Here is a 24,073-nt window from a genome sequence, read left to right on the forward strand (position 1 = left end):
TCTTCCCCCCCTCCCCTCTGATCATTTTACAATTTCAGTTCAGTTTTTTTTACATTAATATGTTTCCCAGTTAACTAACAACATTATAATAATAAATGATAAAAAGCATGGATTCTAACCACTTTGTCCTCCTTTGGGAAAGCATCCAAGGAAGCAGAAAAAAAAAAAAAAAGAGAAAAGAAAAAAGAAGAGAAAAAGAATAAAATAGGCAAGTATTAATAGACAGATTTCAAAGAAATGCAATTCTAATAACTCTTTACAAAGAGCTAAAAACAAAATTTCAGGGAAAAAAAAAAAGCTTCAAATCAAAAGATCACACTACTTCATGTGTAGAAAATGTTTTCCCACCCTAGCCCACAGAACAATGAACAACATAACAAAGGAAAGACAAGTTACAATTGAATGGAAACTTTCATGGTTTCCATTTCTGTGACTTGAAACAGTAGATGAAAAACAATTAATGTATATTCAGTTTCTTTCTGAGTAAATAATAAGCTGTATCAGATGTACTCTAATTAATAGTATAACCTAACATATCGAAGTAAACTATATTTTCACAGACTTGCTCTAGTGATACCACCTGCAGGTGATACAATATAATGCATCCATTTATCTTAAAATATGAGTGTACCACAATTTTTGCCCAACACATCCACATATTTTTTACAGAATTTAATTTATTGTACTCACAGGTACATCAGAGCTATAAAGAACTTCTAAAATAATAATGAAATGGGCTTATTTTTATGGGCTTTTTCTTTGTTTACATCAAATTTCAAAACCCCTTATTCAGTTGAGTTTTAGAGCAACGGAAGTAAAACCTGTTCTCTTGTGAACGTGTTTATCTGCTATAGAACTGATGACCACTTTTAACTGAATTTACATTGATGCAAAGAGGTGAATTTCTTCCAGAAAAGATTGGCAACTTAAAGCCATATGAGAAAGTTATGTCATCTCATGCTAGTCAACAAAACCATGTCATACATTGTAAGACACTAGATGATCCACTAAAAATAATCATTGGACAGTAGTCTTCAAAATATTGATCCTACCAGTCATGTACAGGTGAGTGGCCAGTTCCTCATCAGGGACTGACCAAACAGAGGGAATTTTGGGCTACCTCTCAATTTTGTGGACAGCTACTGCATCTAACAGAGGAGGATTTATCTCACCTCCCTGGAAGTAGTATACCTAATCCAGTTTAATCTATAGTGTTTCTTTTAAAATAAATTTTAAATAAAATGACATAACACTCTATTTGTGGTGTTTTTTTGTGGAAGAGTTTTTTTCCCTAACCGAAAATTGATTGATTTTAAAGAAGCAAAGTCTATAAGTGTATACAAAAATCTCTATAAAGAAATCTAAAATGAAATGAGTTCAATAAAAATTTCTCAATGTAGAGTTTGACCTCAGCAAAAGGTTTTTTTTTTCTTTCACTCTCTCCAAAACAACTGCTTCCTTTGAGCCACAACTTAACAGAACTATACACGATGTATTCTTTTGCTTTAGTTAACTCTGTGAACCTTAAGTATCTCCAAAATACATTATTCTACTTTATACACACCTCATAATGAAGTGATGAGTGAAATTCTTAAGTAAAATGAAGCATGAAATGCCAAACTTAAGGTGAACAATCTGCAGTGTAACAATGTCAAGGAGGCTTTTTCTTAAGAGTACACATCAGAAGACTTACATTGTTTGATCGCAGGGAGACACGACCTCCACATCGAGCACAAAACTTGGTCCGGCAATAAGAGCATAAATGGCCACAACCATCTGCAAACTTTGTTTTATGACAGATTCCACATGTTGGAGCATCATCCTTGTGCTCTCCCTGGTAACGGCGGGCTTCTTCCCCTATCTTTCTTACTTGCTCTTTATAGCTTTCAAATTGTTGATGCAACCTCCTGCATAGATGAGAAAAAAGTTTATATAGCAATAATAGGAGGAAATAATACTACTGCGTATTTCTTTCTTTCAATTTAAACTAAACCTAATATTCTCAGCATGTTCACAATAATAGTGCACTTCATTTAAAATACACACCACATTTGGAAGACTGTACAGAAGAATCTAGAGGAAAAAAATAACAGACATATGTATTCCTGTTAGGTTTACTTCAAAGCTAGTGAGGAAATAATTTCACTTGACCAGAAATTGATCCAAATATACAAAGACAGCAAAAAATTCATAGCTTTAAATAGGAGTATCTACCATGTACAAAATAAAAACTGAAAGATAATTGCCTGAGCAAGTTTGCATTGTCTTTTAGTCAACATTATCCAGCAGGTGTAATCAATGAAAAAAAGAAAAAAAAAATAAAAATAAAGAAGAAAAGAAAAGGAAAAAAAAAGAAAAAAGAAAAAGAAAAAAGAAAAAGAAAAGAAAAAAAAAAGAAAAAAGAAAAAAAGAAAAAGAAAAGGATGCTCAATCTTCAGTTACAGCATTACACTTAGGATTTCAAAGCACAGATTACTAACACATATAGTTTAAATGTTCCACTAAGTGTACTACAATTACACTATCGCTAGGAAGGAGAATATGATTTTTTTAAAGTCAAATCCATAGATCCAGAATGTAATATTCTCTCATTAGTGTTAATTACAGAGCTCTGCAAAACTATCTAGGGTTTCCTGTCCCTCATTACAGAGATATCTTTCAACTTAATTATTGAAGTATTAACAAGTATACAGATTTTTAAGATGAAGATGGGTTTTTAAAGGAGTAGCACTTCTCTTCCAGCTGCCCCAAGTAACATATTGTCTGACAGAATGCTCACCAACTTGCTAAATACCTTACTGCTCAGAAGACCCAACTTTTAAATAATAAAACCATTTAAATCATAAGCTCAGGCAAGCAAATTTACTTCTCTATCCTTCACTTCCATTTCTGTAAGTCAAAATAGTAATATAATCAGTGGTGGTTTGTTTTTTTTTTCATATTACCGTGATGTGAAGACCTATGTTACAGCTACATAACATTATCTCTGAGGAAAACCTTTTCTCCTGGTGGTTTCTATGAGACACTGATGGCAAAGATGAAGTTTCAGAGAGGAACCAGCCAAAAGCCTAGGCCCTTCCAGAAGGGGCAGTCCAACTCCTCTCCTACTCCTGGATGCACACTATTGATACTTCTTTGAACATTTATCAAGTCCTCCTTAATGAGATAATCCATAGACCTGAAACAACAGAAAATGAACTTGCCTGACCAAAAATAAAAAGTAAAAAATAAATTAAAATAAATCATTATTTAGCTTGCTGAATCACTCCACTCTGAGCAGGCCACTGGAGACCTTAAAAGAAGGTCTCCAGGACTTCGGCTCCTGAAGCCAGAAACAAGAAGGACAAGGGGAAAGTAGGACTGCCCATTTTGTACCAATGAGCTGTTGTATCAACTCAGCTGCCATGTGAAACCTCATCTGAGAGTTTAATTAATCAAAGTATTACACTTCAGCTCAGTTAACTACTTTACTATTGACCAAATCATACAATTAAGACATTTTTCTGTAGGTGCACCAGGACAGCACTGCAACTCCTAAGCTTTATTTTAATTACCTTGAGCAAAGACCTTGAGCAGCTTAAGTGGGAGAGTACAATAGAGCACGCGTACAATTAAGTCTTTTCACCATGCTACATGGCATCTACAGACTCTTCACCCACGTTTTCAGGTGTTTCTTTAAATCTAAATCTCCATGGATAACATTTAAAAAAATCATGAACAACTACATAGATTAATAATAGAAATGGGTAATCTTGAGTTTAATAAACGGTATGAGTAGGTGTATCATCTATAGAGGTCTTGATGATAACTTTTCACCTGCTTTGAGCTACTTACACTCTTAATTAGCATAGACTAATGTCTCCATTTAACCAACATAGTGAGAGAATTCTGTTTTACTGCAGGATTATTTTATTTTTTGGAGTGTGATGTTTTGACTTTTAAGAGATAAGAAATCAGCACTGTTTACATAAAATACTGTTTTGGTGAAGTGGATATTTTTACTTTAAGATGATACTCATTTAGAAAATTATTCTAAAAATATTTAAAATATTTAGATGATTCAACTTAACATTGGAAATCACAGTAAAATACACATTCAATTTGGGCAGGAATATCACTGCTCATACTAACTCTCACACTAAAAATAATGACCTCTTATAGGCACACTGTACAGATGCAGCAATATTTAGAGGGAAAGCTAAGAATCCAAATATTTTATTCTCCCTCAGTACAAACATGATGCATTACACTTAATGCTTTATGCTAATGAAAAACTTGGCAGGAGTAGCAAATGGAATTTTTGTTTTATTTTTATTTCTTACTAGCCTCCTTAAAAAACCTTTGCAGTGTTGAGTAAGATGAGGAAAGTGGGTCAACAGAATTAGGAAAAATACTGGAGAAACTGAATACTTTTGGCCACATTATTGGATTACACATGATTTAATTTATCTTACACAGCTGCTCACTTAGAATGAAAAAAAAAAAAAACTGAAAACATTTGAGAATGAGCATAATAACCAGCTTAAGGAATAAATTTAAATAATGGGGAGGTCTGGAGGTAAATTTCTTATTATATAAAATATTTTATTAAAAACTGAAACCATGGAAACTAAATCCTGTTCTCCTCCACTATAGCAAGACTTGAAGCCCTAACTCTTTCTTAATGTGGAAAGGGAAGACAACAGAAAGCAGTGCACCTGTTCCTGCTCTTTTCCAGTTACACAGCATTCTTCTGATTTATTATTTTTGATCTTGTATGCAGCTTAGAAAGCGCATTAATAACTGCTACTCTCTTACTGGGGTTAGTGAATGCGCTGTAAGGGAAATTAAAGGAATTTTGTCCACCAAAAACTGTTATTTTCCAGTATTGTCACCTAACACAAATTTTCATGGGGCATGAAGAATCTTACCCAGCTCACGGCAAGTCGTCATGGCAATTAGTTCTTTTCCAAGGTTTGAAACACCTTTTCCACCTCATTGTGGGACGACAGAATGCCCATACTTCTAGCCTTTCTATAACAGTGGCAACAAATCCCTCCTAACAGCCTTGCCTTATACAAAAGATTTAAGTATTCTCTGGAGCAAGAACTAAAACACAGATGGATATTTTTCTAGGTTGCTCCTTAACTTCCAAGCTATAAGCCACATTTTCATCAGAGGAAAAACTTAAGTCTACTAAACATTCCTTAATGTAGACATGCACCTAAAGGTTAAGTTAGAGAGTTCATAATAACACTTAATTAAAGACTGGGGGAACCCTTAAGGCAGGTTCAATTCCTTCAGACAAAAAGAACAATCAGGCACCAGTGCAAGAAGACTATGTCCATATATTCATACCATTTTTCATCATGCATCCCCAGATTTAGCTAGGTCTACTACTGGGGGTCAATGCTGTAGCCATAAAGTGTAGCCAGGTGGGTTTCATCTCCCATCTGGCCTTCAAAGACAAAAGGAAAAAAATAATATATATATATATATATATATATATATATATTAGAACAAAAACAGTGGAAACCATCCCAGGGCTTAACACTGATGATTGAGAACAAGTGTAACTCAGTATGAAGAAGTTTCACAAAAATTTTCCTTCAAAACTGTGAGATACTGCAGGAAGTGGAAGATGGCCAGAGAGAGCAATGCACTGCAACTGAACTCTTCTTACAGTTTTCATGCACATCAGGACACAGGTTAACAATGAAATCTAATTCATTATATTTTTATATTGCTTATTAAAAAAAAAAAAAAAAAAGGCTAAAATTCCTATCTGGTTGTGTTCTGTAACCGTTCTCTAAGAAATACAGTTAAATTCAGTATTGATTTTTATATACCAAATGTTCGTTCTTATTAAAAATTAATATTTGTTTGAAATGATATCTTCAACAGATTTCATTGAATATATATTTCACAACAGAAAAACAAATTCTTAATGGCAAAAAATATCTTCCAATAACACTATTTTGTAAAAGCTTTTTGCTGTTGTTTGTTTTTTGTGGTGGTGACTTTAGTACAGAGTGCATAAATTTAATGACCATTCTTGACTCAGCTTAAGTGTCGCTTGAAACTGCAAATCTTTGATGTCACCCAGAAATCTTTGATGTCACCCAGAAGAAAATTTATACATTTATCTGTTCCTTAAGATTTAGTCCTTTAATCCACAAAATCTATCAGCAGCTGTTGCATAAGTAAATAAGATGTTAGATATGACATATGAACTCGTTTGAAAAATAACCATCCCAGTTCAGATTTAAGAATACATTAGAATTCTTGTAAGTTAAATAGAGATCAAAATTAATGTAATCTGTTTATTAATCTAATAAAATGTAAAATATATTAATAATGTTGCTGAACCAGATGTCCCTTCATTTTTGTTCTTTATCACCCTAGCATATTTCTTGCTTAAAGGGCTTGCAGCATCTACCTTTTTTAACATCTTTTTGGCTCAATGTAATAAAACATATCACTTCAGGTGCCACCAAGAGCTCCTCTTTTATGTGTGACACTTCACCCTTTCCTAGAAACAGGGCCTCTGCCTTTGGAAATGTTCAGATCCCCAACACAATCATCTGATGGCCCAAGACTTCAGTACTGCTTCACCTTTCATTAAGTAATACATTTATGAAGTAAGAAAGACCTCTCCACACACAGGATTAAAACCATTCTCTTCATGGAGAAACAAAGAAGTATCTACAAATGCAACAATACATGACTCTGTTTCTGGATTCATAAGCATCAGCCTCAATACTTTACCACAAATACATGAGCTGTTGACACCGATGATAACATATGACAAGAACCAATACACAGTTTTCATGCATATAGCAAAAGACTTAAACCATTCGCTTTTACAGTATGACTTCACAACATATTTTGAGGTTTCCTGTTTTTTTTCTGCTCTGTCTGAGCAGATTTTCTAAAAATGCCAAGTATTTGGGTCATTTTATGCACAGTTAAAATTTTAAACGATTTTTAAATGTAGTATGAAATCATGTGTTCTACTTACTTTAAAATCCAGCAGATGGCACTAAAGATTGCGTTTTAAACCTCCCAGTTCAACTCAAATGATTGAATCTTGTAATCTTATGATTTAATATTATAAAAATATCACACCCTGCTGTGAGTTCTTGGTAGTCGGAAAATGTGCTGCCTTCTAGGTGACATAACCTTAAGAAACTGTAAATGGCTATAGCATAAATGAAAAAAAATCTTAACAAAATGCTGTACTTTGCCCTATTCACCCATGCATACTCATAATCACACAGAGGAAACTTTTTTCATGAAATCAGTGAGACTTTTATTAAGTTCAGTTCTTAGCATTCTTTTTTATTGAAAAAAAAAAAAAAGCTAGTACAAGAATACAAATTCAGATTTGTTTCTAAACATTGTCATCAACTGTAGGAAATGCACAAAAGACTAATTCTTCATTAACATTCTAGTGGCGTAACTTTGACAAATTTACACTGAACACCAGAAGTTCTAGGACTTCTGGTTATTTAATGCAACTACTAGATCTAAAAAACTTTAGGTGGCTACACTGATGCTATGATCTGAAAACCACTGCTCATCAGCTCCAGAAACCCTGGAAACACCTAGGTCTCCCTGGATGCCTTGCTGGTCTGCCAGTGCTGCAGATCCTCATCTGTGATGTCAGTCTCATGCAGATGTTCGCAGATGTTCCTAGAGAGAGCAGCAAGGCATCTAGCTTTTCCCTTAATCCGCACTAACATCTTAACTAGGAAAAGCTGTCAACCTGTGATGGCTTTCGGGAATACACACTTTAAACAACAAAGTCAAGACAGGCAACCTTAGCAAGATACTATGGATTGTTTTATCTAAATCAAAGGAAATGGGGAATTTAGGGTGAATCTAGCACATGCTGACTAGAAGAACAGCTAAAGTCCTGTAAAGAAGTCTAGATATATCTGCCATGTATCATCATGTCACATAAATCTGTTGCTAAAATTTATAACCTTACATTCTCTGCGCAAGTAGGACAGATTTAGGTTGAACAGGAAATAAACAACTCTAACTTCCAACTCCTCAGTGCATGATGTAGCAAAATTAATGTTAGCATATTTGAAATTCAGGAGTTTTTGCATGTTTGAGGTGTGCTGCTTTTTAGCATGGATGATACAATACCTCTTTTGATCACTTTGTGAAAGTCAAATAACTGTTGACTGTATTCATATTGCAAAATATTGTTCTTGTAAGTGACTTTGGATGTTATGTCAATATTCCTTACTGTTGTTATTGTTGGACTCTTTTATTCAGTGCAAACTGCCATTTTAAGAGCAGAATATACTATTTGGCTATAAAATACGCTTGCCAAAGGCAAGCAACACATGGATGGACTTATATAAGTTGTGAAACAGGTAAGAACCTGATCAATCAACTAATCTTTTGAGCAAAAAAAAGCCTTATTTCTTTAAAAGTAATACAAGTATTACCTGCTACTTCTAGCCCCTTTGCTTTAACCTACTGTCAGACTCCTCACTCTTCTGCAACTTCACTTACCACACATCTGTCCCTTCCCTGTTCACATTTCCTGTAGGTCTCTCCCTCCTACATGTTTTTCTCAAATATTTTATATCACACTAATTATTATATACCACATATAGTATGTTATATATCCTATAACAGGAACAATTGCTTTCCTCAAAATCTGAGATTTTACTAAGCCTGAAGGTTTCTTCATTCTCCTGTACACATTCAACACACAATTATAATTCAACACAATTCTTCTTTCAACTTGGTCTTCACCTTACACCAGTGATGTTTTTCATCTCACCAGCAATCACCTGAATCCTGTTGGGCATCAGACCTTTCTCTTCCACATCCTGAGATACCATCTTTCTCCGTTTTATTGGTGCAAACTCACAGTCTTGTAACTCACAGTCTGCCTCTCTACCCCATACTTCTCTTGTTCTGTCCAAACCAAAGATTTTGGCACAGATTTCTGATTTCTGTCATGTGTGACCTGTCCATCAACCCCCACTAACTGAAATAGAGATCACCACATACCCCCACTAAAACTTCACTATCATCTATATTCTGCCTGCCACTCAGGACCACAAACTCCTGTGTTATACTGGACTCAGACCTATGCACATGTAGACCTTCACCTCAAAATACTATACAAGACTTGGATACTTGCTTTGAAAATTAAAAGAAAAAAAAAATGTTTATCTCATTTAATCTCTGTCCAGATTAAATATTCAGCCATCATCAGTTTATCCATCAGTTCCTTTTCTCACCAGTTCAAGCCTGTCCTGCTGACAGTGTGATCAGAATCCTGCAACAAATATAATTTAATTTTACCTGTCTCTTTGTATTCCTCCAATGAACCCTCTTTTGTATTGTACAAAATATAAATGGCTTGTCTTCACCTTCAAAGACTTTCACAGCCTATTTCTGCCTTACCTATCATTTTTCATCCAGTGCTGAGAACTCAGCTGACACTTCCTCCTGGGTTAAACTTTCAAGCTAGAATCATGCTGGTTTTCCCCTTGTTGCCCCTAATGTAGGAGTATTATCATCGAAATTATCATCACCCCATCATCCTCTTCAAACTCCTTGAAGTTTACAAAGATTTTTACCAAAAAAAAAAAAAAAAAAAAAAGAGGTTACTGGTATGTTAAACCTTTTACTTACCAGGCCAGACAATATTTCATGTTATTTTATTATCTGCCTAATACTCACACTGCTGGCTGCCCCCATGAAAAAGATTGCTTTTTTCTTTTTTATGCCTGTAAAAACCCTCACTCAGAAGTGTTATAGTCCATGACAAGTACTTCCAGGCAATATCGTAATACAAATCTCCCAACATTATTAAGAAATACATGAAGTTACTTTTTGAATTATTTTTTCACCATTTTGTGATCTTAGTTATTTAGTTTTTGATTTTCTGAGCCTTCAGGCGATATGTTCATACTTTCCTCACGTCCATGAGGAACAAAATGCTTTTAAGGAATGCTGATATTTTCCTATATGCATGAGATCCTGGGAACCAGGCACAATTTAACCATAAAGAATTTCATTATGAGATTCAGGTTAAAGTTCAGACTTGGCCAAGATGAAGGCTTCACTTAAAGATCTCACACAGGAGTTCAGACCTGGCCACCAGAGCTGGAATTAAAATATGATCACGTCTAACAAATACTTACGCCCTCTATACAAGTTATATTAGATCTTAATTCCAGTTCCTTCATATAATCTCTTATCATGCCTATAATGAATGGCAACATCATAACACGACCATAAAGGATAAGACAAAAACGTCTTAGCAAGTCCCCATCACGTCAGAGCGGAGGCACCCTGGCGTGGGCTGCTGCTGCCTAGACAGAACAGGAGGCTTTATTCACTAGTGCCTCTTCACCAGCAGTAACTTCACACAGACATTTTTAAACTAAAATTTTACCAAGTGCAGGTTTTCGACAAGTGTATAAAGAGCTCATTAAATAATGTGTATACAATTTAATTCTACAGCTTCCTGGAAGTTTCCTAATGTAGATTATTGAAAACGTTATTTTCATATACTCCTATGTGTTGTTTTTATTTTAAATAATCTCAGCCCACAAGCAGACTTCCTCCTTACACAACTGAAGAACTGTGAGTCAGAAATGTGCAATATCTACAACAAGGAATTTTCATTCCAGCTTCCCACAGTTCCTCCCAAATGACCGTTACCCTTTCTGAGGTATACGAGAGAAAGCAGCTAACTAAGCAAATACCGCCCAACAGTACTAAAAAAGATATTTTTGAGGAGTTCAGAAAGAAACCGGGTATGTCTTGTATTAAAAAGCACTTACACGCTGAAATATATTTAGTACAGAAGAAAGCAATGCCTTATGTGGAAAAAATAGTTAATGATTATCCTTTCTTGGTTTAAAAACATACATTCTTACATCTCATGACTGTTGCACAAGATCATCTAAATCCACTGTTGTTTTTTTTTTAATGACGTCTGTAAGTTTTATGCTGAGACTTCATAAAAATCCAAAAACTAATACCGTTGCTAAAAAGACGTTCAATTCTCCTCACGTGGCTATTTCCACTCACTGAAATAAGAGTACAGCTCCTAGTAGTAAGCTTCCAAAAGTTGAAGTCTCATTTTTCATTATAAGTGTTTCAGTTGCATGAGGACTTTTTTCGAAGAGAAAATTGTTAAGTTTCAACAATAAAGAATTATTTGAATGTGAATGTTCTAACAGACCAAAACAATGAAGCATGACAGAGAGGAGGGAGACAACACCTTTCAACCCAGTATGGCCCTCTCCTAACTGCATCTTTGGATCTACAACCCTTGCACTTTTGGGAACGTCTCTGCCCCTTCCTCAGACTTATGAAAGAGATAAAAGCCCTTCCATCTGATTGCTGTTACGTGTTGGGATCTGGAGACACATGCCCTTAGTGCAGGGCATGAGCCTTACTCTTGACATTCCAGCAGCTACTGCACAAAAGTCAGGAGAAAGACGTCTCGGTCTTTCCTCTAGCACACACTAGGGCGATACAATTCATGGACATGGGAAAAACAGATGAAAGATTCCTGTGAGGTAGTAATGGTAATTACATCAGGGTGGAAGAGGCTCCAACCAACTTTATCCAGTCAGATAAAGAGAGGCCAAAGCAGCAGAAGTGCACTATTTTAGATTGACCATGACACAAGGTTTCTTGTAAAGCTCCTCAAAACCTTTATGATCAAAGTACAAGCCAAAGAGTTAGTATTAATGTCTTCAGAAATGTTGATCAGTTAAAAGAACAGAAATATGATGGCGAGCTGGAAATGGTGGCAAGGAGCTACCCACTCTCGTATCTCCCACAGACAGGAAAAGGATAATAGTTTCACTAATGTAACAATTACTTAGTATTATCCTAGCAAGATTTTTAATTGTATGAACCATGAATAATTACATTGCCCAAATTCAATGACACAAGGTGAAGTTACCTTGCTTAATATAATATAAACTCTGATCCGTTTAGTGAGTTTGCACCTTGTTTTACACCAACATAATATTCATAAACATTTCTAACTAAGCTCTCTGGAAACAGCACATTTTAAACACTGCAAGCAACAACCATAGTTCTCAATGCTTTCTTGGCTCATATCTGAACATCAAATTCAGCACAACTTTCTTTGGTGAAAACAAGGAAATGACAAGTCATGGTACACATTGTCTTTGGTCTCCTGAAGCAAAGTCCACCATGCCTCTAGAAAGCAGACTGCCTCTGCGCCCTAGGGCTTACTCAGTGCTGCACTGCAGAAAACATGCTGTATTTGCTAAATGTTCAGCCGTTCTCCTTCTTTTACCATCCTATTTTAACCATAGTGTCTTCCCTTCCAGCAATTATTTGAACTTCCCTTATTCATCATCAGTCCCATGGGCTAGATTCCTCTCTCATCTCGCAATTGCCAACTTCCCAGGCTAGACTACTTGGGTGCCCTAACACAGTCAACTCAGCATTTAACTACAACAACACATAACAGATATAAAAAGGTACATGCAATGGTATCATGCAGTTAGGAGACACATCTCTACTCATTTGCCTTTTTCTTTTACTCTTCCTTGGGCAGCCCCAGTAGGCCACTGTTGGTCTTCCACCCATAATATGGCCAAAGAAAGGAGGATGGAGCTACAAAACATGATCTAAGTGGTGGAGCTAAAACACACCATGAAACTGTGAAAAAAATCACAGGAGTCAAGGAAACAGAAAAAAAAAGGGGGGAGAGGGAAAGGGAAGAGAAAAAAAAAAAAAAAAGGTCAATTGAATTTGCAAGTTTACAAGTAATTTCCATACACATTTGCTTCCAAAAAAACAAGCCCAAAATAAGTTGGACACAAGGTCCTTTTACAGAACCTTCTAAAAAGGACTGATGGAAAGTTCCTTAAAGTAAGTTCCATCGAGATGCAGAGAGAAACTAATTATTGTCAGACAAATCAACAGCTCTGGATTTTCTCATGGCAACACAAAACAACTCATAAAGAAAGTGTGCTTCAACATGCCTGAGAATCAAGAGCATTGATTAGATGTTGTGGTGGCAACAACCTATAATACAGAGAATGAGTAAAAAGTCACTGTGTGTGGGGGGGGGGCTGGGGGAGGGGAAGATGTAACTACCAACAGAATATGACTAGTTTAAAAACAGGTATAAAAACTACTACCGAAGCCTGGGTAGGTTTTAGCTTTATTCCTTATTATTGTTCTGCCAGCTAATAGGAAGGAAGTTTCACCTCTACTTTTATAATAGGCTATAAAAAGTGGAGTATTTCAGGTACTGGATCATGCTTTCCCATATGAACTAAGCAATGACTTCATTTTCCTTGTTCACATCTTATTCAGCACCATGCTGTCTTCCACAAGTAGTAAAAAAGACATGCGAAACACTTCTCCTGAATATGCTGACCTGTGTCAGCATAACACTGCCATAATGCCATTCCTTCACTGAAAGCAGCACACGGTGGTATTTTGAGCAGTAGTCTCCAGGCCCCATAGGAATTTTCTCCAGTAAAATAATGTATCATGAAGTGGCTCAGCCAGAAAACATCCCTTAAAATACATTAAGTCAATGAGTAAAGAACAATTTGATTTATTTTCTCTTCAAAAACACTGGCTTCATTTTATTATAGAATACAAATATCATTTATTTAAGCTAAACTTCACTGAAATCACATTTTTGTGAACGAACAAAACCTAATCTCTTTTCAGAGCGAAGCAAAGGAGAAGTCAGAAATAAAGAAATGGCCTTCTCTTCAATGTATTTATTTTATTCATTGAATCATACAATGTGCTAATGACCATGTTTTTTTTTCTAAGAATGGTCATCACACTGTACCCAACCAGACATAACATGGAAAATAACTGAAAATAATATAAAACAAAATGTAAAAAGCCTGAAGGAGATCGGTAGGTGGATTTTACAATTAAAAAGCTACAGAATTAAAGGAATAAAAGGGGGGGAAATGAAATCTTTAGAACACTTTTAAAAAGTAAGGTTCAAATTTGCACCTACACAAAATCACAAATATGCAAACCAGTATTTATCTCTTACTCCAAACTACTAACAAAGCAGCATATAAGAAACAGAGAATATAAGATAACTCATTTATCCAATTGAACAGCATTAATCAGTAGCATCCCTAGGTTCAGCTGTATGCATCACATAACACAGGCAGAATTTGTCCTGGTCAGCCAAGTCAGTCCTGGTCAGTCCTGGTCTACCTGCAGCAAAGATAACCCAACTCCACACAGCAGAACAACCGCACATCAGGTGAGACAATCCAAAGATCAGCTCCCCTTTATAGTCAGCTGGTCCTATATGGACTTGCCCTTTCCAGCTGTTAAGTCAATTCAGAAAACCACATCCACTGAAGTACCCAGGTAAACTGACAGGAGATGATCACAGAAATACACAGTTTCATTACACGTACACAAAAGTGAATCACTGTTCTACATCCTCATCAAGAAGCCATAGGAAACAAAGATTTACATGCCCTGTGCTAAAACTTAAGCTTATGAACACTTTGCAACTCAAGATTTTTGCATCTTAAAATGCAACCCTCCTCTGAAAGAAAATTCTTCATGCCTAATACCTCAAATCCTCCACCTTTAATTCAGTGATGCAATCATTTTCATACTATCTGTTCCCCCGTTCCCAAAATTTAATTATATCATGACAGTAGGCGATTTTTTTGGGTGTCAGTATCATGAGAGATTTAAATACTGGGTTAAAATGGCATCAGCCGTCACTAATGCCAACGCTTGCAAATCATAATGGATTTTATCCATCAAACCAGTTTCAAAAATAGTTACTGACTGCAACCTTCATAGAGATGCAATTGGCAACTAGGGTAAGAATAGACCCTGCAATGCCTTGAGAATATTGTTTTGGTTACAATCTCACAGTGGGAAAAGATGCTTAAAGACATTACAGTCTGTTGCTAACAGTGTAATGCACACAAGCAAAAAATAAAATAAAATAAATCCTCAAAGCGGCAGTATATCATTTCAGTCAGCTGGCACCTGTTACAAAGTTTGGAAAGTTGAAAGGTGTGGGTACAGATTCAACATAACAGGAAATTACTTTGGAGCAATGCTTATTAAAACAGCTTTCTGAAACAGTCTTTCTCACACATACATTTGAAAAAAAAAATCTGAATATTTTTGGCATCCAATGTGTTAAACAGATGATAGGTATCAGATGGCATTACGGGGTGAGCAGCAAAAATATGACAAAGCACAGTGGTCTGTAAACAGAGCAAAGCTACTGAAAATCTAACTACCATATGGTGGTAACAAACAGGACACGTGCAAAACAGGAAAAGATCTCGCAGTGAGGGGTGTGATAGAAGCCAGCAAGATGCAGAACAAAAAAAAAATAAAAATAATAATGACAATAGGACTGCAAGCACAACAGTGATAACATTTCAAATTAATTATATTCAACCGAGTCCCAGTGTGTACAGTATGTCTTCAACCTAAAAATAATTCAAACAGCCTCGCTGAGAGCATCTCTAATTTATCATCATGTTCAGCTTCTTTTATAATATCCATATTACAAGGAACAAAAAAGGCTCACACATCTATTTTAAATATACCATCAATGTGCTTGAACACAAGATAATGATTAAGCTTGTCTCCAGCATTATTTAATTCTCTTCATTCTTCAGGATGCCAAAGTAAACACAAATGAAAAGCATATGGCATTTTAGTGAATTAGAAAATTAGAAAAGGAGAACATTACTGGTTTTACTTTATGCTTTAAGCACAGCACATAGTAAAATTAAAAATTTCTAAGCTTTTTATATTTGTAATTTATGTTACTTCCTATCTTTAATATACTCTTTACTGAAGTTAAATATTCTTCTTAAGAATTCTACTGGAGACAGGAAACTCATAGCATGCTCTTTCTACATTTTCACTACCTATTTTTCCCCAAAATATCACTGTTTATAACTGTTTTAAGAAAATTGTCTTGAGCTTCAAGATATTGTCAGTGGAAAAACAGAGCCTGTAATGTGGCAAGCATCCTTGCCTCTTGATGTTCACAGATAATACACAAGCTAAAATTAAATCAGTGTTAACAAAGGATTGTTCTACAAAATTGTCTTATCTAATGAAATTGTTGAGTAAAAAGTATGAGTCCCAAATTAGTATAAACTATTATTCGTTTGATCTAAACCTCCACAAGGACTATAAAAAAAAAAAAAAATCCAGTTTGAGGTCTTCCTCTCTTTCTTTCCTGTTATCTATCAACTATGACTAATTCCCAAGTTTTCATAGAATTATAGAATCACAGAATAGCTTGTGTTGGAATGGACCTCAAAGATCACCCAGTTCCAACCCTCCTGCCATGGGCAGGGATGCCACCCACTGGACCAGGTTGCCCAGGACCCCTTCCAGCCTGGCCTTGAACACCTCCAGGGATGGGGCATCCGCAGCTTCTCTGGGCAATCTGTGCCAGTGCCTCACCACCCTCGGAGTAAAGAATTTCTTCCTTATATCTAATCTAAACCTACCCTTTTTTAGTTTAAAACCATTACTCCTTGTCCTATCACTATACCCCCTGACAGAGTCCCTCCCCAGCTTTCCTTTAGGTACTAGAAGGCCACTATAAGGTCTTCCCGGAGCTTTCTCTTCTCCAGGCTGAACAACCCCAACTCCTTCAGCCTGGCTTCATAAGAGAGGTGCTCCAGCCCTTTGATCATCTTCGTGGCCCTCTTCTGGACTCATTTGAATACTTCCATACCCTTCCTGGCCCAAGAGCTGAACACAGCACTCCAGGTGGGGTCTCATGAGAGCAGAGCAGAGGGGGACAATTGCCTCCCTTGAAACTGGCCTTGCTTCTTTTTATGCAGCTCAAGACACGGTTGGCTTTCTGGGCTGTAAGCGCATGTCGCTGGCTCATGCTGAGCTTCTCATCAACCAATACCCCCAGGTCCTTCTCTTCCACAGGGCAGAAGATTCAATCCATTCTCTGCCCAGCCTGTATTTGTGCTTGGGATTGCCCTGACCCAGATGCAGCACCTTGCACTTGGCCTTGTTGAACCTCATGAGCCCACACACAGGCCCACCTCTCAAGCCTGTCTAGGTCCCTCTGGATGGCACCCCCGGCAAACTTTCTGAGAGTGCATTCAATCCCACTGTCCACATTGACAACAAAGATGTTAAACAGCACCTGAATTCTGCCTGAACTCAATTTATACATGAACTCTTCCCAAAAGACAGTCTCAAACACAAATTTGGTCCACACAGTTCAATACTGCTAATTTATTGAGAGATGCATTTTTTCTGTAACAACACATACTGGAAAATTATACTATGGAAAAAACATCTAAAGGACACCAGGAGAAAGGCTTCATTAACCAAGTTCTCATTAATCACATTCAGCAAAACCACTAGCATTTGCTTCTCAGTAGTCATACTAGTCATAGGTATGATTTTAAGAGAAGGAGAACTTCTGCCAACCCATTTGCCATTTAAATCCTGACAGAAAAACCCTGGGGCTCATTTTAAACCAATAATATCTTAAATAACAGGAATGAGTGTCCTTTGGGAAACACTGCACAAAGCCTACTAAGCTGTTTTATGATTCTGCATGCTACTCTGAAATACTCATAAATTAGGCAGAGAGGCATTTTTCCAAAGGTTTTCCTTGGTAAATGTTGTTCTACTATTCTGCAGTGGTTCTGCCATCAGCACGGTAAGCAACATGCACTCACAGAGCTTCAGGCTCCATGATTCAAGTGCCGTGGGAGCCCACGGGTTGTTGAGTAGTCAAAGGCAACAAAGTCAACCCTCAAGAAAATTTGGTCCAAATCATGGTGGCTCTGTCTGTAGAAAAAGCACTGATAATTTTTCAAGTGACCAAGTCAGTATCTGTTTGAGAATAGTTGAATCTAACCCCAGTATTAATGCCCTGAATCATCACTAGCAGAAAGGGGTATTGTTTCATAGTTGCTTCCCCTTGGCTAACCTTTAAGACAGTCAAAAGCTGTAAGGACTTAGTACCCACCATAGAGCAATATTTTCTAAACCTAACAACAAATTTCCCATTGGTGATAGATGTAATGGAAGAATATCATTCTTCTGCGTTGGGATTTCTTCAATTCAACAACGTTTAGGGACACAGTTCAGTGGGTAATATTGGTGGTAGGGGGACAACTGGACCAGATGATCTTGGAGGTCTTTTCCAATCTTAAAGATTCTGTGATTCTAAGAATGTTGCTTGAGCCATCAGCCTCTGCTAACTTAAACTGTGTTCTTGTGTTTTTGATGATTCCTGTCTTTTTCTTCTGCTATATTCACAGATATTTCACATATTTCTCAACATGAAACATGCATAGAATGGGACCACTACTTTTTAATCTTGTTCTGTGCCATGGTTTTTAAAAGGCACTCACTCCCTTTACTTGGGGTGCATGATATAAAATCCAGAGCTCTGTGTCTACACTGCTTAAGCAGTATTTTTATCTAGCATGTTGTACAATGTTCTCTATAAGCTTCACTCCTTACCAATCTCTTCAGCGTTTATAGTTACCTAGATTGAGAGCTTTCCAAATAGAGGATGAAGATTTCTTATCAGCTTTCTAGGAAAGCTCAGGTGGAACAATTAAAATTTCTCCCCATTAACTATAATCCAAACAGCACTGATGCATTTCTGAAATAGAACAGAAAATCTGGAGGTTTCATGAACATTTCTGGAGCTGGCCAAAAGTACAAATATTGAGATTTTTTCCTATGTTTCAAAGAAAATCACTTAACAAGCCATCTGTGCATTGCACCACGCCTTGGTCTAGAGCCAGAACAGCAAAGAGATGACCTGGGCCCAGAATACTGACATCATCTAGCCATGTTATTGACGTGGCCTAAAATCTGTGAGCTTCCCAAAAAGTAGGAAGCTCAGTATGATCTGCCACATAAATTTATCATGTTGAGCGATGGATCATAAAAGATCTAGCATGCTTTATGAAAGGTAATACTTTTCCTATCTGAAAACAGACAAGCAATAAGTATCTCTACAAGGCAGCAGCCTTCATCACTTCTTTTCTTCTTCATCTCAGTGAATTGCCAAGATTATCCAGATAATATTCTGTCATGTAGAGTATTATGTGGAATTTCCAAGAATAGGAGAGAGAACACATCCTGCTAGGATTACACTAGTGTGAAACACTGTCTCTTATACTTTAGACTTGATTTAGGATATGGCACGCTAAAGGGCAGACAGGGGTGGGTTTTTTTCTTCTATGTTGAGGACTGAGACATAGGAGACTTTTTTTTTTTTTTTTTTTTTTTGTACTAAATTATCTGGCTGTGCTCACTGCTGCTCCTACTGTAATCTATTTATGTCACAGGTCATTAGAAGACCAAAATATATGTGAAGAAGATCAGAAGGGAGCAGAGTGTTAGGAACTTAAACGTTACCCTGTATAAGACTTTTTGAACAGTAATCCACCAGATATCCAATTTTATACCCTTCTGTTAGGTGAAGTCACCTGGGGGATAATTTGGTGTTTCATATGGATTCTTCAGTCAAACCATTAAACGTTCACTGCTTGCAGGCTAGAAAGGTTACTATTTTAGCCTGGAGGAGTCTGGAAGCATGGTTTTTTACACTCTAACAGTAGCCCGTTGATTACCAGGGAGTTATGATTGGTGGTATGTAATGTACATGTGATGAGTGAGAAACAGTAGACTGGTTGTAACCATTATATTGGAAATATTATCAGCATATACACTGAAATATATTAAAGCAGTAAGTCTAAGTAAGTTGTCTTTACTACATCATAAAGCATATCAATTATTTCCTTAATAAACCTGCTCCTGACTTAGGAAGTACAACATAAGCCCATTACATCCTTGCAACAAGCTGACATCTAAATCTTCAGTCACTGTGAAAAGAAAAAAAAAAAGACCTTAATTCTAACTTTACTGAACAGGTTTGAAAATGGCCCCAGACTCTCCTGTTCCCCCTTGGGGGAGAAAGAAAAGCAAAACAAAGCAATATTTAAGACCTGGAATTCAGGTCGTATGCAACACTGTGTTCACAGTCTCTGAAGCTGTATAATGCATTAACTTTAAGAAGCAAGTCTTGCTCTCAGAATACTGAGGGAGGATCAGCACCTCCTAGGTGAATCACCCTCGCCATTAAAAATGTATGCCTTACTTCCAAGGACAGTCATTTCAGCTCCCTTCCCTCAGTGCTTGTTCTGCCTTTCACCACTAGATTAAAAAGCTTTTAGTGGTAGATACTGCATGTCTATGAAAGTGTTTATGTTTTATAATCAAGTCACCTCTTGATCTCCTTTGTGATAAACTAAACAGATTGAGATCTCTAAATCCGCCACTGAGAAGTATTTTCTCCAGCACCTTGAACATTATTGTAGCTCTTAACTGAACCTTTTGTGACCTTTCAGCAAGCTCTAAGAACATAATGCCCTAAAAATTGGATCATTCCTTTATCCATTTTCCAAATGCTGTATTACAAACACCTAGGATGAACGCCAGGATCAATGACCCAACAGTCTCTTGGGTGATCTGAGTGTCACTTTTGAATGGTAGCAATACCTCAGAAGTCATATAAATTTACAGAATTTTCCTAATACTCCAGAAGTTAATAAAGAAGAAGAAAAAAAAATGCAAAGGAAAAAGGGGGAAAGGAGAAAGGGAAAAAGGAGAAGAACACATCAGTTGACCGGAGACTCCTACATCCAAGTCTTTTAGTCTTCTTTTGCTCAAGTAACTAAGGCCTACTGATTTTTAAATACTTACCCAAAGTCAGAGTTAATTCAAGTTTTCTTTGGTTACTATATAAATGGGAAACAACTTCTTTGTCCTCACAGGATGCAAATACATTTCCTTCCCCCCTCTCCTTTTTTTTTTTTTTCTGTGTACAAACAGAATTACTTAGCTTATGTTCTCACCTTTTGTACGTAGTAGCAAGGGTAGTATGTCCATCTGAAATTGGGTCCATACCTTCCTTAGGGTACTAATGTTTAAAATGCATTTCCCAAACAACCTCTTAGTACCTGCAGCTCTGGATTTTATCCTAACTTCTTTAGCATATCCTACTAATTCTCTGCACTTCATAGACTGTAATTCCAAACAGTTTGTATTTGTGTTTATTGTGAATAAAGACTGATGAAGAAAGGCAACCGGAGTTGCACCATAATATGCTTGCTACTCCAGTAGATTATCTACGTAAAATATCACCTTCCCTGGAACATATTCCATCTTAAACTTGACAGGCTACTGTTGAATGGAAACAAATGAAAATTTCCAAGTACTACATTAGTGTTTGAATCTCTAAGAAATACTAAAAATAATGCCCTATTTTCATTTTTGTAGCTTCTACACAGAATCACTTGAAATCTTTCCTGCAGCGCTTCTTCATTAAGTATATTTGAAATTTTTAAAAGTGCAAAAATGAACTTGCATTTTCATGACAGCTAGGATTTATAGATGAAGAGCGCCATGTGAGTATTGAATATTACTCAAAATGAAAAATGGCAATCAATTTCTTACAAAAAAAAAAAGAAAAAAAAACTTTGATTTTTTTTCCTTGAATATTTGCATTATTGAAAACTTCTCAAATTCACAGAAAACAGTTCCTTGTTATGAAAAGAAGTCAGCTTCACCTCTTCAAGAGAAAAGGCTCTCACTGTTCTAACATAATGCCATTTTCTCTACCTTTTCTATCAAAAACTCTAGGTAACATGAATTGTAGAATTTTGAAAGCTTCCATCAAACAAACAAAAAAAAAGAATTAATTGCAGCAAAATGCTTACAATTGTTGTATCCTTATTTTCTTTTACTGATGTCCCTTAGCTAAATTTCAAAGTCTTCAGTCAGGGGAAATTCCTAAGAAACAATTCTGAAATCCCTTCTTCACTCTATTTCCTATTTTTGGCTTTCAGATGTTGGCAGGTAGGAAAGTTGATTGCTTGCAAATACTGAATTAAAGTAGAGCTCCTTTGATTTCCTTCTTCAAGGATATAACAGACAATTAGGATGTCCCCGCTGTCAGAAAAGTTTCTTAATTAAGTTCATGAAAAGGCTTTTGAATTCTTGACTCAAGTGGAACGCTCTTGTTTATTGCTCATGGTGTCATCACTGCCAAGGCTATAAATATCTCTCCGACTTTGCCTTGTGCACACTGCTCAGTGCTGCACCAAGGCAGCAGTGAGGCTGCCCAGCCACTCTTCTCTTGTGAACTCTGCTATCTTGACTAGCATCTGTGGAAAACTTTCCATGAACCTTGCAGAACTCACCCTGCCTCTATTAGCCTTCTTCCCTGGTTTTGACCCTCTCTCTTAAATCACAAGTGTTTAACTCTTGCAAGTTCCAACATGTTACCATAATGTTAAGAAATACATATTCTCAAAGTATCTACCTTTCAATTATTCACCTCTCCTTCCATGACCTCAAGGAATCATTAAAAAATAAATAAGTCTGGGAAGCCTAATTCAGAAAAAGGATTTTCTTTGATCTGAAATTCCATCATTTTTATATACATTTTCAGAGCCAAAAAGTTACGTAGCATTCTGTGATTTTCTCAAATAAAAAGTCAATCTCGTTTTTAACCTTCAAGTATTTATTCTGATTTCACTTATCTAAGTGTTTAGCTCTGGAAAGGATATGATTTGCATTTTATTTGTGAGGAGAGCCAAGATGGATTCACACAAGAAGAGACATTCAGAGTGACAAGAGCTGAGACACAAAAGATAAAATTTCCAGCTTAAATCTTTGCAGGTGCTGAAAACAAAAAAGGGAATTGGAGATGGCAATACAAATGCTGCTGTGGGAAAAAAGCAAAAATTTAAAGTACGGTGTCAGACAACTTTTGTCCCATATTCATATTTAGCACTTTCAGAATCATGCAAATACACTGTTTAATTTTCTTCTTCTCTATTAGAAAAATATGAAATGCATTAGCAGGCTTCCACTATGGGAAACCAATATTGCTCTATTTACTTCCTTCCTTATTCATTAGCTGAAATGATTAAGTCAAGAGGATTAATAAGTACGTAATTCTCCATTTCTAGATGTTACACTGCAGCAAAGTCTATAATGTGTTAGATCCTTGAGAAAGACAGTCATTTAAAGCAGATTTTTGAGACTGGCCAGTGGACAAACAGAAAAAAATTCCTGCTTGACTCTGCAGATTAAAACCTCAAAAGTTCAGAAGCTTTTATAATCACCATCCCTGCAAAACACCAGCTGCCACTCCACAATTGTTAGCCCCATATATTCAGATGTCCCCCAATTAGAAATCCAAAAAAAGCATCTCAAGCAATTCTAGGTGCCTACAGTTAGGTGACTGAATCCTGGTCCTACTTAATAAAGTCAATAGAGTCGGTAGTGTGATTACCTCATACCAAGGTAGAAATCTTCATTTGATTGCCTGATTTTGCTCTACATTTCCAACTTTTTAAAAATATATATATAACAAACAGGTTTATATTCTGTAAATATAATTGAATAATTCTTTAAAATAGTAATTCCTTTAGTAATAAATCTTTTAATTAGTCCTAAATTAAATTTTGGGATGGCTCTAACACATTAGCCCACAGCCAATAACCATCCTTTTGGGCGCAGTTATCTTTCAGCTGACGTCAACGGAAATTTTGCTATTAACTTCAAAAGCAACAGGTTGGACTATTTCGTTGATGCGATTACCTAATGGAGGTTTGATTTCTAGACAACTGTAAAGTATTACTTCTTCCTTAATGGGTAATCATTTTAAAAGGGCAGCATGATGGTCAGCTTTGAATTGTATGGACTTTCGTTTTCTCTTGCAGAGTAGAAGATGGTATCTGCTGATACTAGAATATTTAAAACACAATTAGATTACTAAATATTTAATACTATTCAGTAGACTGACACAACATTAAAAAAATCTAATGAAGGGTACAAGAAAGAGCTCAGGTGCCTGTGTCTAAATCTGACATGATCTTTGTCCCTTTCTTTCCATCCCTAGTTTGGGCTGCTGCTTTGTTGGGTTCCTTTGAACTTCAGAGCACACACAAGTGGCTGAAGAGTTGTATGGCTAGAAGAGCAGATGTTCCAAAAGCTGGCTTCA

General features: G+C 36.3%; 1 protein-coding gene across 49 annotated transcripts in view; it reads right to left on the reverse strand.

Annotated features, from left to right (window-relative positions):
* The window catches only part of RIMS1 (regulating synaptic membrane exocytosis 1), a 312,325-nt gene that overhangs the window by 197,080 nt on the left and 91,172 nt on the right, over positions 1-24,073 (reverse strand). For 46 of the 49 annotated variants that reach the window (XR_011095287.1, XM_068678175.1, XM_068678174.1 and 43 more), the window contains 2 exons: positions 1,694-1,907; positions 120-131 (listed from right to left, as the gene is read on the reverse strand). The exons of 1 other annotated variant lie outside the window; for it this stretch is intronic. Coding sequence is in view for 47 of the 48 variants with exons in the window: in XM_068678175.1 (XP_068534276.1) it covers positions 120-131; positions 1,694-1,907 (226 nt within the window). In the remaining variant the exon portion in view is untranslated. The remainder of the gene's footprint in view (positions 1-119; positions 132-1,693; positions 1,908-24,073) is intronic. 2 more of the 49 variants (XM_068678176.1, XM_068678224.1) reach the window with 1 other exon arrangement.

Source organism: Anas acuta, chromosome 3 (assembly GCF_963932015.1).
Source record: "Anas acuta chromosome 3, bAnaAcu1.1, whole genome shotgun sequence".
Classification (NCBI taxonomy): domain Eukaryota; kingdom Metazoa; phylum Chordata; class Aves; order Anseriformes; family Anatidae; genus Anas; species Anas acuta.